The sequence below is a fragment of the Merops nubicus genome, unplaced genomic scaffold, assembly GCF_000691845.1.
Source record: "Merops nubicus isolate BGI_N331 unplaced genomic scaffold, ASM69184v1 scaffold29610, whole genome shotgun sequence".
In the NCBI taxonomy this organism is placed as follows: Eukaryota; Metazoa; Chordata; class Aves; order Coraciiformes; family Meropidae; genus Merops; species Merops nubicus.
Window position 1 is genome coordinate 1 of NW_008582670.1, and position 14411 is coordinate 14411.

A 14411-nucleotide genomic window follows, 5' to 3' on the forward strand; every position below is an offset into this window, starting at 1 on the left:
TCCCAGAAGATATGTTTTCACTTTCAGTTGAACATCCTACAAAACACAAACAAGTTTTTTGTATACTTAATACACTGAGGACAAAATAAGTGAAGCTAGTCCATTAGCACTTTCTGGTCTGTTAGCACTTCTAAGAAAGTATAAATGTACAGTAGACATTAATTTTCTGTAACATGAATGATTTCTCACTGACTTTCTAAAACGATATTATAATCATTTTCTTTAACACTCTAAAACACAAGGTCAATCCTAGATGCTTTATTGTCACTGCAAAAGCAGAGCTTTATATTACAATTTAGCCATGTAAAAGGTTTATAGTTTTTTTTCCACCATACTTTAGGGGTGTCACTGCACATCAAACTGATCCAACAGTCAGACCAGAAACATTTTGAAACCAGGCAGGGTCACACAACGGCAGGTTCTGCAGTTCTGGTGGTTATACCAGAAACATAAAGCAGGGTGACTGTGCCAACAGAGAAAAGGACAAGAAGAAAATAGATTGTGTGGCAGTACACAGTTTGGGAGATGTGGAATCAGGCTGAAAGTTGTGTTACTATGGTTTGGTGTCTTGACTGAGTTTGTAGGCACAGCAACTTAGTAACTGAGTAACAGAAATTATATTTCCATAGTTTTGATATATTTAGCTCAAAACAAACCACTTTTAAAAAAAGATACCTGGAGCAATTTGTTTAAAAAGGTCAGTATAAATACAACTGTAATAAAAACTGGGTGAGGGTAGATAAATATTATGGGGGAGAAAAATAAAAAGAAAATCAAAAAACATACCTGCCATATTCGTGAAAGACCATGTTCCAATTTCTTTTTCACATAGCTGCGGTCAAAACTGTTCTCTTCAGTTCCAATCACATTGCTGCCATCTGAAACTAAAGGAGAAAGGTACTGTAGATACTTCCAAAAGCCTTGAAATATATCCTAGTTTTCTACCCATAATGAATCTTCTGCCTTAGCCATTATGATATTTTCCATTATGCAAACTCCAGGAGAGCTCCATGGCTCTAAACTTTTGAAAGGAAATGAATGAAACATATATAAATATTATACACCAATACAGACCAGGAGAGCTTCTGATTGCCATTATGTAAACAACATACCCCATTCAATAAAAATAAAAAAAAAGATATTTCAAATATAAAAGACAAAGTTGAATGCTCAGTGAGCTTACCCTCTACGACACGACTGTCTAAGATATTGCAGACTGTAGACAAGAAACATGAACTTAAAAATTTCAGAAGCAAGATTTTTAACTCTGCCTCAGTAAATTCTACCTGCAACTGTGAGGAAAAATTCTGAAATATTTTCCACGAGCTATGCAAGCAACATAGCATGCTCTTTGCTTCTTTTCCCAGCTCATACTAATCTGTGCTTATGCAGGAAACAATGTCAATTATATAACCAGGTGTCTTTCATTTCTTCCACATTTAATTCTAAAACCTTCCTTTCCATAGCACTGGATCAACTTCCAAAAAAAGCACTGTAATGTGTGGTAAACTTCTCCTGTATGTGGTCCTCTCTCTCTCCATGGAGAAAACATACTTTATTTCTCAGAATTTCAGTTCTGATAATTATAAAACTTTCATCGGCCATGATGTTTCCACAAATCCACTTTTTTTTTTAGATTCCACACAATACAAGAAGGACACTCGAAAGAAAATAATTTCATTAGCTTTTCAAATTTAAAGCAGGAAGACAATGTTAATTAGCATAAAATCTACTCTTTTTAGGAATTAACTTCTGTAATATATCTGACTTTTGAAAGAAATGTGGGACTTCAAATACACTGTAGGAATCACAGTGTTCCAAGACATGTCTTAACTTCCATTTCCATCTTTTTTCCCCTTTCTTGTTATCATCTAACATAAAGGATCTAAGTTTTATGCAAATCAGGCAAGGAGGAATTACTAGGAATAGCAGCAATTCGACAGTCCCTCGACAAGTAAGAAAACAGACAACCTACTTAATGCATTTAATTGGGAGTTTTGAATATATCTTAATACTGTGTCACACTCTGTCCTCTGCCAAACACAATCGTCTTGGATTAGCAGGAAAATAAAGTCTATCTTCAGACATTTTATATTAATTTAGAATATGACCAGCAAAATGTACTTAAGAGACTTTGTCAGGCAACAGACAAAGGTTTTGTGCTTCTGTCCTAAAAACAAACTGGAACTACAACAATAGAAAATCAAAATTACAGTTTAAGATCAGGCATTTGCCAGTTTCCTCTAAGGTTATCAAGGAATTTGTGACCATAGCTTATGACAGATTCACTACTAGAGATGCCATACAACATTCAGGAAATCGCATTTTCTGAAAATCACAACAAATTTACAACAGATTCATTCCCTGATGCTTCAGTTACCTAAGTAAATAATCCAGTATCCCAATACACCCAGCTAAACATGCAGTGAAAATTTTGAGACAGATCAAAAAATTTAATATAGGACCAGTACAAAATTTCAGTATGAAAGGGAAAAAATCCTCAGATTATGTAGTCATCTAGTACAGCTGACTTCCAATTCAGCAACAAGCACTGTTTAAAATAAAACTGTTTATAGCATAGTAATGGCACATACACATATTCATTAAAAATGAACCTTAAACTGAAGGCTACAGAAGTCCCCTAAGTAAGCAAGTCCTTGCTGCACACTGTACGTAATAACACTGAAGGCGCCGAGTCAAGACCACAAACGTATCAACACACAAATTAACAACTTGAGCACAAGAAACGTTATTTCCAAGTAGCAGAAGCTTTGTTTCCAGAACAGTTTCTTACCAGAAGACACAGCTGCTGCCTCATCTTGGTCATGATTCTCATGCCACTGCATCGTTCGGTAGTAACTGAGCATGACTTCCCAGAGGGCTTTGCAGAGATCAGCAAGGCATGGAATGTAGCTGTCTGATGTAATATGCTACAGAAAACCAAAATATTGTGAAACTTAACAACTGTGTTCTTTTTTTCCAGAGGCAAAACAAAACATGCGAAACATCCATATTCATACAGCTGAGGTGCTTGACATAGAATCACTATGGTTGGAAAGGACCTCTAGGAACATTAAGTCCACCTTTCATCCCAACATTTCCCTAACCACTAGACCATAGCCTCAAGTTCTACATTTACTCTTTTTGAACACCTCCAGGGATGACCACTTTCTTTTTCAAAAGTATTTGACACGTGATAAATGCCTGATTTTGGTCAACAAATCAAATGCTGTCTAAAAGTGCAAAGTTTATTTGTTAGTGTCTTTTTTTTTTTTCCCAATTGCCCCATATATTAACTACCTCTTATATTTATGGAACAGCAATATAGATACAGAAGTAAAGCCATACAGTCTAATGGTCAGCTCATCTCACTATCAAAGAGAGATGCAGCCTCCCCTGTGACATGCAGACACTGCATCAGTTCAATGACATAAGATACTTGTACTGCAGTAGAACATCAATGTCATCCTGGCTGGTGCCCCACCAGACTGAAAGCTGTATAAAGAAGTAGTTTAAAACCAGACTTAGATGGCTTTTGTCCTACCTTCCTGATCTGCTCTGCTCCAAAGAGCCAACTGTGATTTAAGATATTCATTAGGTGAAGAGTATCAATCTTATCACAGAGAAAGATACGCAGCAGAAATATGTAAGAGGAAATTGTCAGGTAAAGGGATGACTTTAAGAAGGTGTAATGGTTTGAAACCTGCTGCCCCTGGTGGGTGGAGATCTGAAACCCTAAACCAGGTACAAGCTTGAATGAAAGGGGCGTACACCTGTCCTATTCCCACTCCCCTTTTCCTGTCTTTGGGACTTCCTGCCGAGGTCTATGAAGGGGGTAAGAAAGGCACGCCTCTTCCTCTTGCTGTCTTGCTCCTTTGCCTTTCACCCCGGACACACGCTGCTGCTGCTGCTTGTGGTTTCCCTGTGCTACACGTGGCCGTGGCCATCTTGGAGACCTGGGCCTGATCTACAGACTGATTCCCTGCCTCCATCCACGTCCAAGGATTGTATATCCAGCTTCAATCCACCTCAATCCAGCGAGATCCAGCACTGGGGAGCCTCAGCACAACATTTGGGTTTTGTATATTTGGAAGTTTAAACTTCCTTGCCTTGTTGTTCCTATAACCCCCCTTACCCTGTTAAACCCCTACCCTTTTTCCTTTCTGTACCCTGTTTAAACCCCTAGCCCTCTTCCTTTCTGTTCCCTGTTAAATAATATATTTCATTTTGTTAATTTTCAATTTGGTGCAAGGTTTTCATTACCCCTGCCTTCCTTATTTACCTCTCTACCTGGGAAACTGAGGGTTAAGGGAGGTGGGACACAATTCTGCCTTCTAACCGGGACAGAATATAATTGGGTTCGCCAATTTTATTTGGCGATTGAGATGGATTGAAGCTGGATGCACAATCCTTGGACGTGGATGGAAGCAGGGAATCAGTCTGTAGATCAGGCCCAGGTCTCCAAGATGGCCACAGCCACGTGTAGCACAGGGAAACCACAAGCCCCTTCATAGACCTCGGCAGGAAGTCCCGAAGACAGGAAAAGGGGAGTGGGAATAGGACAGGTGTACGCCCCTTTCATTCAGGCTTGTACCTGGTTTAGGGTTTCAGATCTCCACCCACCAGGGGCAGCAGGTTTCAAAACATTACAGAAGGGGTCTTGCTGGGTAAAGGAAAGACTAAAATATATTGCTTATCTGAGTTCATACTTTCCCATTGCTACTTCAGTGTCCACGGTTGATTTCTGCAGGGCTAGTTAGCTTTTATCATGTAGCTGCTGCTATGGCATTACAGTTGCAACAAAATTCTTCAAAAATAGTAACAGCTTCTGCAACAGCCATGTGAACATTACACCAAAGTAATCAACCATGGATTCTATAGAGAGCAAACCCTTAATCAAAGCAATCAGTTCCCTCTGAAATGCATCCTCATCCACTGATGTAGCTGTGGCTTTCTGAACACTAAGTGTGGTTCCCAATCAATGAACTGCAACAAAACTTTGATAAGTTTGATTATTAAGTTTGTTGGAGAATAAACAGACTGGATAGATTTTTTCACAAATGCATCACTTATATCCCTCCTATTTTTAAGCTTTCAGGAAAAAAAATTAAATTATAAACAGCATGTCTTTATTTTGTAATTAATTGTGTTCTCTTTCTTCCTAAACTTAAATAATGCTCCTGGCAGCAGCACATACTGCCCAAGCCATATTCTCCTACACCCTGCTTCTGATCACAGACTCACAAAAACTGTGAGTCTTCAACATTAATAGATGTCACTAGCAAAACTATCTGGAGGCCTCATATTAACCACATTGTCTTTATGGTTTGCTTGGTTGGTTGGTTGTGATGTTTTCTGTTGTTTGTTTGTTTTTTTTGTTTTTGTTTTATTTGTTTGTTTAAATTAATTCTTATTCTGGTTCTACTCCCTGTCAAACCAGAACTGCCTCAAGCATATAAATTAGGCATCCTGGACAGATCAACAAGAAAAGTCAAATTCTTGGCACAGTTGAGATCGCTATTTTTTTACTGAAACTTTATATGTCAATGCACATTACTGACTGCGTTACTGAGACACTTTAATCTCAGATTCTATAGACCTTTGCTAATAATGGAACAAAATACAGTAACTAGTTTATCATTTAAACAATTAGTTGACCTGCCATTTCAACAGCTGTTGCACCAATTTTCTCCACCAACTCATCAGACTATGTTACTCTTTGTATTTCAGGGCTTTTAGTAGCTATATGATCTAAACTTTGGTTGTGCAGATCACTATACTTGAAAACATACTGGGTTCCAGGTGGCCAGAAAGAAGGGATTACTTACTAAATACCAAGATTATTTCCATAGTCTTAAATGGAATTAACAACTGAATTTCTTTGAATTTATGCTAGAATAAAAAAAAATCAAAACTTGAAGATGAAGCAGTTGAACTCTCCCCTGCTCCAGCAGTATTCAAAAGGAGAATGGGCACACAAGTTAATGCATGGCATATTGCTAGTGAAAGAAATGCTCAACAAGGTAATGGTGACTCAGAGAGCACTGGCACACAACTTACAAAAATGCTTAAAAATCACTGAAAATATTAATTTGAAAAAAAAAAAAAATGTTAATATAAAATCCAGTATCTGAATTCCAGAAAAGAAAAACAAAAATTAGAACAAAAGGGGAAAAAAACAAAAACCACTATAGTCCCCCACTGCCCACGTACAATGCAAATGAGCTAAATGAGTCCATTTAGGAAAATTTTTAGAAATACACAACAGGACATCTGCCCAAAAAAGATTTTAATTAAACCAATGGAAGTAATATAAAATCACAACCATTTATACATTAAGACCACCCTGGCATATTATACTGAAGACATGGGATTTTTGAAATGTTGGTCTCCGGTTTGCATCTCATGATTTACATTTATTTAGTTGGTGTGTACACTAACTACAAAGTGCTAAGCTTTAGTGCAATCAAAATCAACATCAAGCTGCGAAAAAACAACCTCTCAGGCAGCCTATGAGTTGCATTAAGAAACTGTAGTAGCTGCAGGGTTATTCTACTGAGTCCCAACTTACCTAAGGTACACTTACAACAGTAGAAATATTCAGCTTAAAAATATATATATATATTAAAGAATTACATACTGTACAGAGGTCTTTGTACTGTAACTTCTGAAACTTGGTGTCTGTGTTTCCTGCACACAGCTCCACATATCCAAGAACTACTTGAAACACAGTGTTGTGAATGGCTTGAGTGAAGTGCATGTGTAACTGGTCCATTGCTGTCTGAAAGAAAAGGAGTAACATGAAATCAAATAGCAAAATTCTATTTGTCATATGTCTTTTAATGCAAGTCCTTTTCAGTACTGAACACAGGAGATTGCAAGCATGGCTTCCAATCATGGTCTCAAAAATATCTAACATAGGATTTGGCAACACTACAATGTAGCGATGTAAGAGTTCAGTAAAATCGGTTTCCCCTGGCAACCTCCCTCTATAGCCCACCATTTTTTTTGACATTAACTGTAGTAGATACTAATTTTATGTGCATACAATATGTATAACTACAGAAATTACCCATTAATTCATTTACCCTCCTAGTCATTGATGAATGTGTCAAAAAGAAATTAGTCGAGATTAGTGCCGTTTTTTTCCACTGGAGACACTTCCAACTAAGATAAAAATATTTTCTTTACAATTAATAAAGTTAAACCCACAATTACAAAGTCTTCAATCCATTTACCAAACTGAGACCTTCCTTTAAGAATATAAAGTAGGACTAAATGTTACAGAAAGGCATGCACATCATATCAATACATTTCTTATGAAAACCCTCTTTGAAATAAATAAATAAAATTAAAAATTGTTTAACACTACTTACTTTTTCCAGAAAAAAACAGATGTCAGTATGTGTACTAAATGCTAGTGACTATGTAAGTTCTGCCATGTTTCAAACATGCCTGAGTTTCAAGTCAGGCTGTTTCCCGAGTTATCTTATTGATGCTTTCTTAATAAACTGTATATAATGTTAGTCCACTTCAGAAGCTGAATTTTCTCATTGTGTCAAGCTATGCTAATAATTGGTATGCATAGTATATAAGAATTGATTTAAAACTTATTTGATGTCAGAATGAAGTTAACAGATCGTGCAGATTTGAAAATACTCAGTTTCACTACTTGCTATTTGACATTCCTTGCTGCTGACAAGAGTAGAGAACTCAATAACCCCCCGTAAGCAATGAGCAATCCCTTCTGCTTCTACCCTACTGCAAATAACCAATCTTCTGCAGCTAGTCCTAACTTGAATTAGTCAAAGAAAACAAAGACAAATGAGAACATGAACGTACAGAAGACACTGAAGGTCCTTGTCATTTTGTTTAATTAAAAGGGTTAAAAATAGGTGACATTTCAATAATGATACCACTAAATTCTTTCCAGGACAAGTTCAAAATATATACTTTAATAGTAATAAAAAGAATGTCAAAAACAAGTCACTACCATGAAAACAGAGCATGCAAAACCATAAAGTAACAAATAACACTTTTGTTCAGAAACAGTGTTCCTCTGCAACAACAAAATCTGCCTTTCTCAACATACCATGCACTAGACTTCAGAGCACTGAATGCATTTTATTTACTTTTGTTCAGTAGATAAAGGTATTGCACACAATGCACCAACAAAGGAAAAGTCTAATTAACCTCCCCCGACTTTAAGGTGCAGTCTTTAGACACTCCAATAATTCTGCACATTCTCGAAGTATGAGAAGAGAAATCCATTGCTATCCTACCACAGAGCTACACTTGTTACCACAATCAAACTGCGAAAAAAAACCTAACTTGGCTAGAAAGGTTCTAATTAGAAAGAACAAAAATGAAACAAAAATTTTTAAAAAAAAAAAAAAATCAAAACAAGGCATTCTAATGTCCAACACACTTCTAAAAGCTGTGAAACAACATTAAAAAAACCCCAAGCATAATAAAGAACAAAGGGAGCTCTTGTCCTGTCTTCAGAGGACAGGCACTTGACATGACCTTTAGCAAATCAACGTTTCAGGAGGTGCCTCACAATGTTATGAATGCTGATCACTGACAAAAATCACATCCAGGACCTTCTTGTCTCCTTAGCCTCCTTTACTGGACAGGAGCTTAGTACGAGCTCCCACACTTCATGTCTGCTTCCAAAGGAAACAGGTTTGTTGTCCTCCCAGAGCAACCATCCTAACCTCAAGGCAGTGCACCAGCAGAAGTAACTACACCCTACCAGAGAGTTTAGACATACATACTCCTCTTCACATAAAAAAGGCTCAAGGCACACAGATGTAACGTTAAGAACATGTGCACAGTACAGGTTTAATACGCCTTGTTCATCTTTTGTTGCCAAAAAAAAAAAGTCTCCTCACATCTTCATTCCTGTCATATTCAAATACAATATAAAATGGGAATGTACACGTACAAGGTACAGATTGTGCAAAACTCAGAAACACGGAACTAGTTATAAAAAAAAATAAATAATTGTGCTCACATGCCCAAATACAATTTGTGCACTGGTTTTGGCTGGGACAGAGTTAATTTTCACCAGAGTGGCCAGTATGGGGCTATGAATCACACCTGCACTGAAAACAGTGCTGATAATACCAGGATGTTTCAGCTGTTGCTGGGCAGGGCTTACACAGTCAAGGCCTTTTCTGCTCCTCACACCACCCCAAAGGAAGGAGTCTGGGGGTGCACAAGACGTTGTGAGGGGACACAGCAGGGACAGCTGCCCCCAGCTGACCAAAGGGATATTCCAGACCATATGATGTCATGCTCAGCATATCCAGCTGGGGGAAGAAGGAGGAAGGGAGGGAGGGACGTTCAGAGCAGTGGTGTTTGTCTCCCCAAGTAACGGTTACACGTGACGGAGCCCTGCGCTCCTGGAGGTGGCTGAGCACCTGCCTGCCCATGGGAAGCGGTGAATGAGTTCCTTGTTTTGTTTTGCACATGAGGCTTTTGCTTTACCTGTTAAACTGCCATTTATCTCAACCCAGGAGATTTTTTTCACTTTTACCCTTCAGATTCTCTCCTTGATCCCAACAGTGGGGAGTAAGCAAGAGACTGCATGGGACTAGCTTGTGGGCTGGGCTTAAATCACAACAATTAGGAAAATACATTTCCATCACAGCACTCCAAGCTTCATGCTGCTACATGACTGTTCTTTACAACTTACTTAGAAGATGAGTACTAACCTGTGTTTTCCCAAGCAGCCTGTAAGCCTGCTGAAAAATCGTGTAATGGCCAACATCAAAGTTCTTGCATATTTTAGAGAGCGCTACGTCCAGTTGTTCCTATATAAATAGAAGGAAAAAAATGCATTAAAGACAAAATAAAACCAGGCCATATAATACATTACTTAATAACAAGTGAATAAAAGATGTTGATTTAAACAACCTAATGATTATGCTTGTAAAATAGCCAACACTGTGCAATACCAGACTATGCTGAGGTGCTCAAATATTACTTCTTGTAGCCAAAAGTAGCCTTTATGGCTAAATAAAAAATATTTATGGCTTTTTTAGAGATTTGGTGGGAGTTTTCTGTTGCTGTTGGGTTTGGGCACAGGGAGGTGTTTGATTTTGTTGAGTTTTTTTAAGCAGATCAATATTTCCTTTAAGCACAAAAAAGAATAGAATACAGTCACAAAGTACATTTTTTCCTGAGCGAAATGATATAAGGAAAAGCAACCTGAAGATTCAGAAATTCTTAGAAAGGTTGCTAGCAATTTGAATTTCAGCCATACAGATTTTTTAAAATATTTCTTTCCTTCTCTTATTTCATGTAGAATAGCTGTACAAAGATAGAAACAGGGATGATCAAACTGACCATGAAGAGCTCTTCAACACATAACACATTAATCTTTTCAGGTCCATTTTTAAATGGCTCCTGCCACTACAGTGATCTTGCATTTTATTTGTAACATAGCATAAAAGTAAGGTCAATGTTAAAACCTAAACTACAAGATTGAAAAAAAAAAAAACAAAACACCACACAACCACCTGTTGAGAAGACTCATTATTAAGATATTAATAAGGATAATATGACCCTACATAATTATGACATGTATTTCACAGGAATACTCTATGAACCCCAGGATGACTTATTCTTCTCCCATATGCATAGACATAATTCCAGTAAAAGTATCTTGTTTTCTACAAAAGCAAAATAAGATATTTCTACAAATGCACAAATACTAAGTAACAATCTTGAATATTACTACTTAGCTAGCTGTGAATATCTTTCACCAACCAACATGGCAGATTTTAGATTGACAACAGATTTTAGTATGAACAGAATTTGCTCTGCAAAGCTGTTACTGAAAGGAAGCAAAGATGCACATCTCTTTTTAAGCAACATCAGCGTTTGCTCACAAGGGGGTAAGTAAATGAAAGCAATAGGAAGCCAAACTGAGTGACCTTAAGGAAAAAAAAAAAAAAGAGACTAGTTTAATGACTGTCCTATATGAGAGTGAAAAGAACCATTTCCTTAGATTTTTTTGAACCAGCCATGCTCTGAACAGAGCATATATCAGTGAAAGAGTTAAAGAACAAAAAAAGCTTTGCAAGGAAGCAAAAGTACAAAGGAATAAATCAAGGAAATATAACTGAATTCTAATGCTACAGGAAATTGAATAACGAGTTCTGCTAATACATGCACTGATCTTATTTTCTAAAGAGCACGTGATCAGAGGCAGAGAGCTGCTGGGACAGCTAATTCAGTTTACTGCTGCGCGTTACCTGTGCAGGCGCTACAGGCACTACACACACATTACACATCTCTGCGTTACTAGACTACTTACAAAAAAGCTTGCACAGTTCCAGCTCAAAATTACCTAGTAATGGAGTTAAAAGAACTCCTATTGTTCCTGAACTCTTCTTTGCCATCAATTTCCAGCAAGATACTTGCCATTTCATATTAATTTCCTTTAGCAATACTACCTCCCAACTTAAATTGATCTGTCTTGGTCAGGTCTTTCCCATCTACGTAAGTCTCATTTCCTATGGCTCAGCACTGGCACTATCCAGCAGTTTCCAGTTTGCTGAAACTGGAAACTTCTAAAATTTCCAGTGAAAATGTGATCTGTTGTGTAGCTTACTCAAACCTATGGGCATGCTGCTAGTTCATTATTTCATGACTATTTAGGAGTAGTCTACAGAATGCACAGCAGCTCCTGTACTGAAAACCACCACGCGTTGCCACCACACAGGGGCCATACCTTTGCCCGCTTCAACTTCAAATGCTATGTGGCTATTTTATTTGACTGCTTTACTACTCTAAAGTGGGCACAATTAGTGAGCTGGGCTCCTTAGTCTGATAACTTATGACAGAGCACTTAGGTTGATTGCAACACAAGAGTCTACATGAATAGCAATGACTACAGCATTCCACAGACAGTACTTGAAAGAAATCTGCACAGCAGTCCTGTAATTGCTAATAGAATTGTGCTGGAAAGCTCTAGTACCTAGAGGTTAAATACTAATATATACTAAACATCAATATATTAATTCTTACCTCAATTTGCTCTAAGGTGTCTTGCAGCTTTGAATTCAATTCGCTATTAATGAAAGAAAAAAAAAAATGTTTAAAGTAAAACTACTAATCATATTAACATCTCACACCAAGTTTCTTGCTTCTGTAAAGCACATTCTCCTGTTACTAAGCCACAAGACAGTAATTTATCATGAATCATGAACCTGCTGTTACAGTGTCAGAATAGCATCATCACACTACTGTTATTACTGAAAGGCACATACTGTAGGCATTTGCAGTATTCCTAATACTTCAAATTAAACTCTCTTTGCAGCAGCACATTATTCTAGGTTAATAAAGCAGCAGCGGTAAGAGGGCCTAGACAAGACCTCAACCTGCTGAGATTTAGCCAAGCATTCAAAGGTATTCCCAACATCCAAGAAACATTAAATGTGTGCTCCAAATGTTTTGTTTTGGCATTGTGGTCTATAGCAGAACACACCCAGAGAGATCAGTGTCTTTGAAGACTATGGTACAGTAACTTTTATTTGTTGCTCAGGAACCCCTCACAGAAACACTATTAAAAAAAAAAAAAAAAAAAACAAACCACACCCACTTTGGTTCATACAACACTCGGGAAACTTTTTAAGCTCATCATTTCACTTATGTGAGCTATATTTGGTATAGAAAGATTAACAAAAATGGCTACTGTGAGAGAAACAGATTTAAAAATTTCAGAACGCCTGGCAGAAAAGTAAGACACAAAATATGACTACTATGTTTTTGTTTGGAAGTGTCAGAGCAACCAAGAAATGAGCAGCTTATTCTGTTTAAGCATAGAAAGCACAGAGCTTTCACAGGATAACTGCCACATGTGATTTTAGTCAACTTACTTCCGAGTTCCAAATTTTCTCCTAAGAGGCCTGTGTTAACTACTGAACGACACATTCTAGCTTTCCTACCTAGTTCTCTCCATTTAAATGATGCATCCATCATGTTTCCTTTTTTGGTTCTGTTAGATTACCTGAATAAAACGCCCTCCAAAGAAAGATTTAAATAAAAAAAAAAAACTGCACCAGAAAGAGCTGGCATTTAACAAGTCAAATACCGTGCTTTTTAGGAGTTACATTCAATTCTTACCACCACCTAGGAAGAAAAATGGGAAGAATGACTGCACAAAGGCAGGCACCGATTCATGTTATGTGGGCACAGGATAGTCAAAGGGATACTGTGAAAACGTGATAGCATGATGCAGAGGTGACACCTCGTCTAAGGACATTACAAGTGCTAGAACACCTGTTTTCTTGACTAGCTATTTTTACTGCAGTTCTAAACAGAAATGCAAAAGATTTATTTATTCATTCAGCCCAGTCCCCTGCTAGTGAGACATTATTCCATACAATACATACTCTCTCAGACTTCTGCAAGGACAATTGCACACAGAGGCAGACATGTAAGCACCGAGTCTGTGATCTGCAGCTGAATTGTGCTGCTCTCACAATGCAAACACACACAAGCTCAAAAAACTCCCTCAGAATATAGAAGCGGTGCCAATTTTTTCTGTCAACATCCTTTCTTTCAAGAAACTGTCTTCTGGGATGCAAGGATATCCTTTTGAGTGCAGCAACAAAGTAAATCCTCACAGCTATTTGTCATGTATCTTGACACTGTGCCGTGTGTAACTTCTGCAGTTAAACATTCCAAATGGCAAAAACATGAACTGTTTGAGTTCCAAATTTTGTTATAGTGCACTTAGTGGAGATAAAGTTTGAAGCTGCAACAAAAGCTTGAAGAGATTCAACATTAAACAGAAACTTTTGTATCATTTACACAAAACAGACTTTAAGTTAAAGAAACTGTGTAATTTAACCTAAATCTCAAAAAAGCAAGGTTTTCCAGATGAGCACTGTAAGATTTTAAGAAATGAAGCTGCCTTTTCAAGCTGAATAAATGTTGCTAATTTCTCCAAAAGAAAAAAATGCAGAAGATATGGAGACTAAATTAGACCAAAGTTTGGAGGTACAGAGTATCTGAAAGAGCAATAAATACTGAAGAGAACTCACTGAAGAGTATATACAAGACATGGGTACAGAAGACTGCAAGACCCACCTCTCTACAGAAAGTAGAGTTAAGAAGAGCAAAAGGTGTTCAGGGGTCAGTCTCTCAGACTGAGAGAAATCAGACATTTTTCCCAATTCAAATAAATAAATTATAGTTTTCATTCACAACTATGTAAGGAAAGGATTCAATCTATGTAGGCAAATGTTGGCTTTATAGACAATTTATATCCACACAAGGTGGATATGTTGGATATGAGGAGTAATTTCTTCACTGAAAAGGTTGTCAAGCACTGGAAGAGGCTGCCCAGGGAAGTGTGGAATCACCATCCCTGGACGTATTTGAAAGTCATGTAG

General features: G+C 37.5%; 1 protein-coding gene across 1 annotated transcript in view; it reads right to left on the reverse strand.

The window, feature by feature from the left end:
* Positions 1-3: 3 nt before the first annotated feature.
* Positions 4-14411, reverse strand: part of LOC103771170 (coiled-coil domain-containing protein 132-like) — a gene marked incomplete at both ends in the record, with an annotated part of 15460 nt that continues 1052 nt past the window's right edge. Inside the window, 6 exons of the mRNA XM_008938464.1 lie at positions 4-36; positions 787-884; positions 2795-2930; positions 6641-6781; positions 9720-9818; positions 12040-12082. Of these exons, the coding sequence (XP_008936712.1) occupies positions 4-36; positions 787-884; positions 2795-2930; positions 6641-6781; positions 9720-9818; positions 12040-12082 (550 nt within the window). The remainder of the gene's footprint in view (positions 37-786; positions 885-2794; positions 2931-6640; positions 6782-9719; positions 9819-12039; positions 12083-14411) is intronic.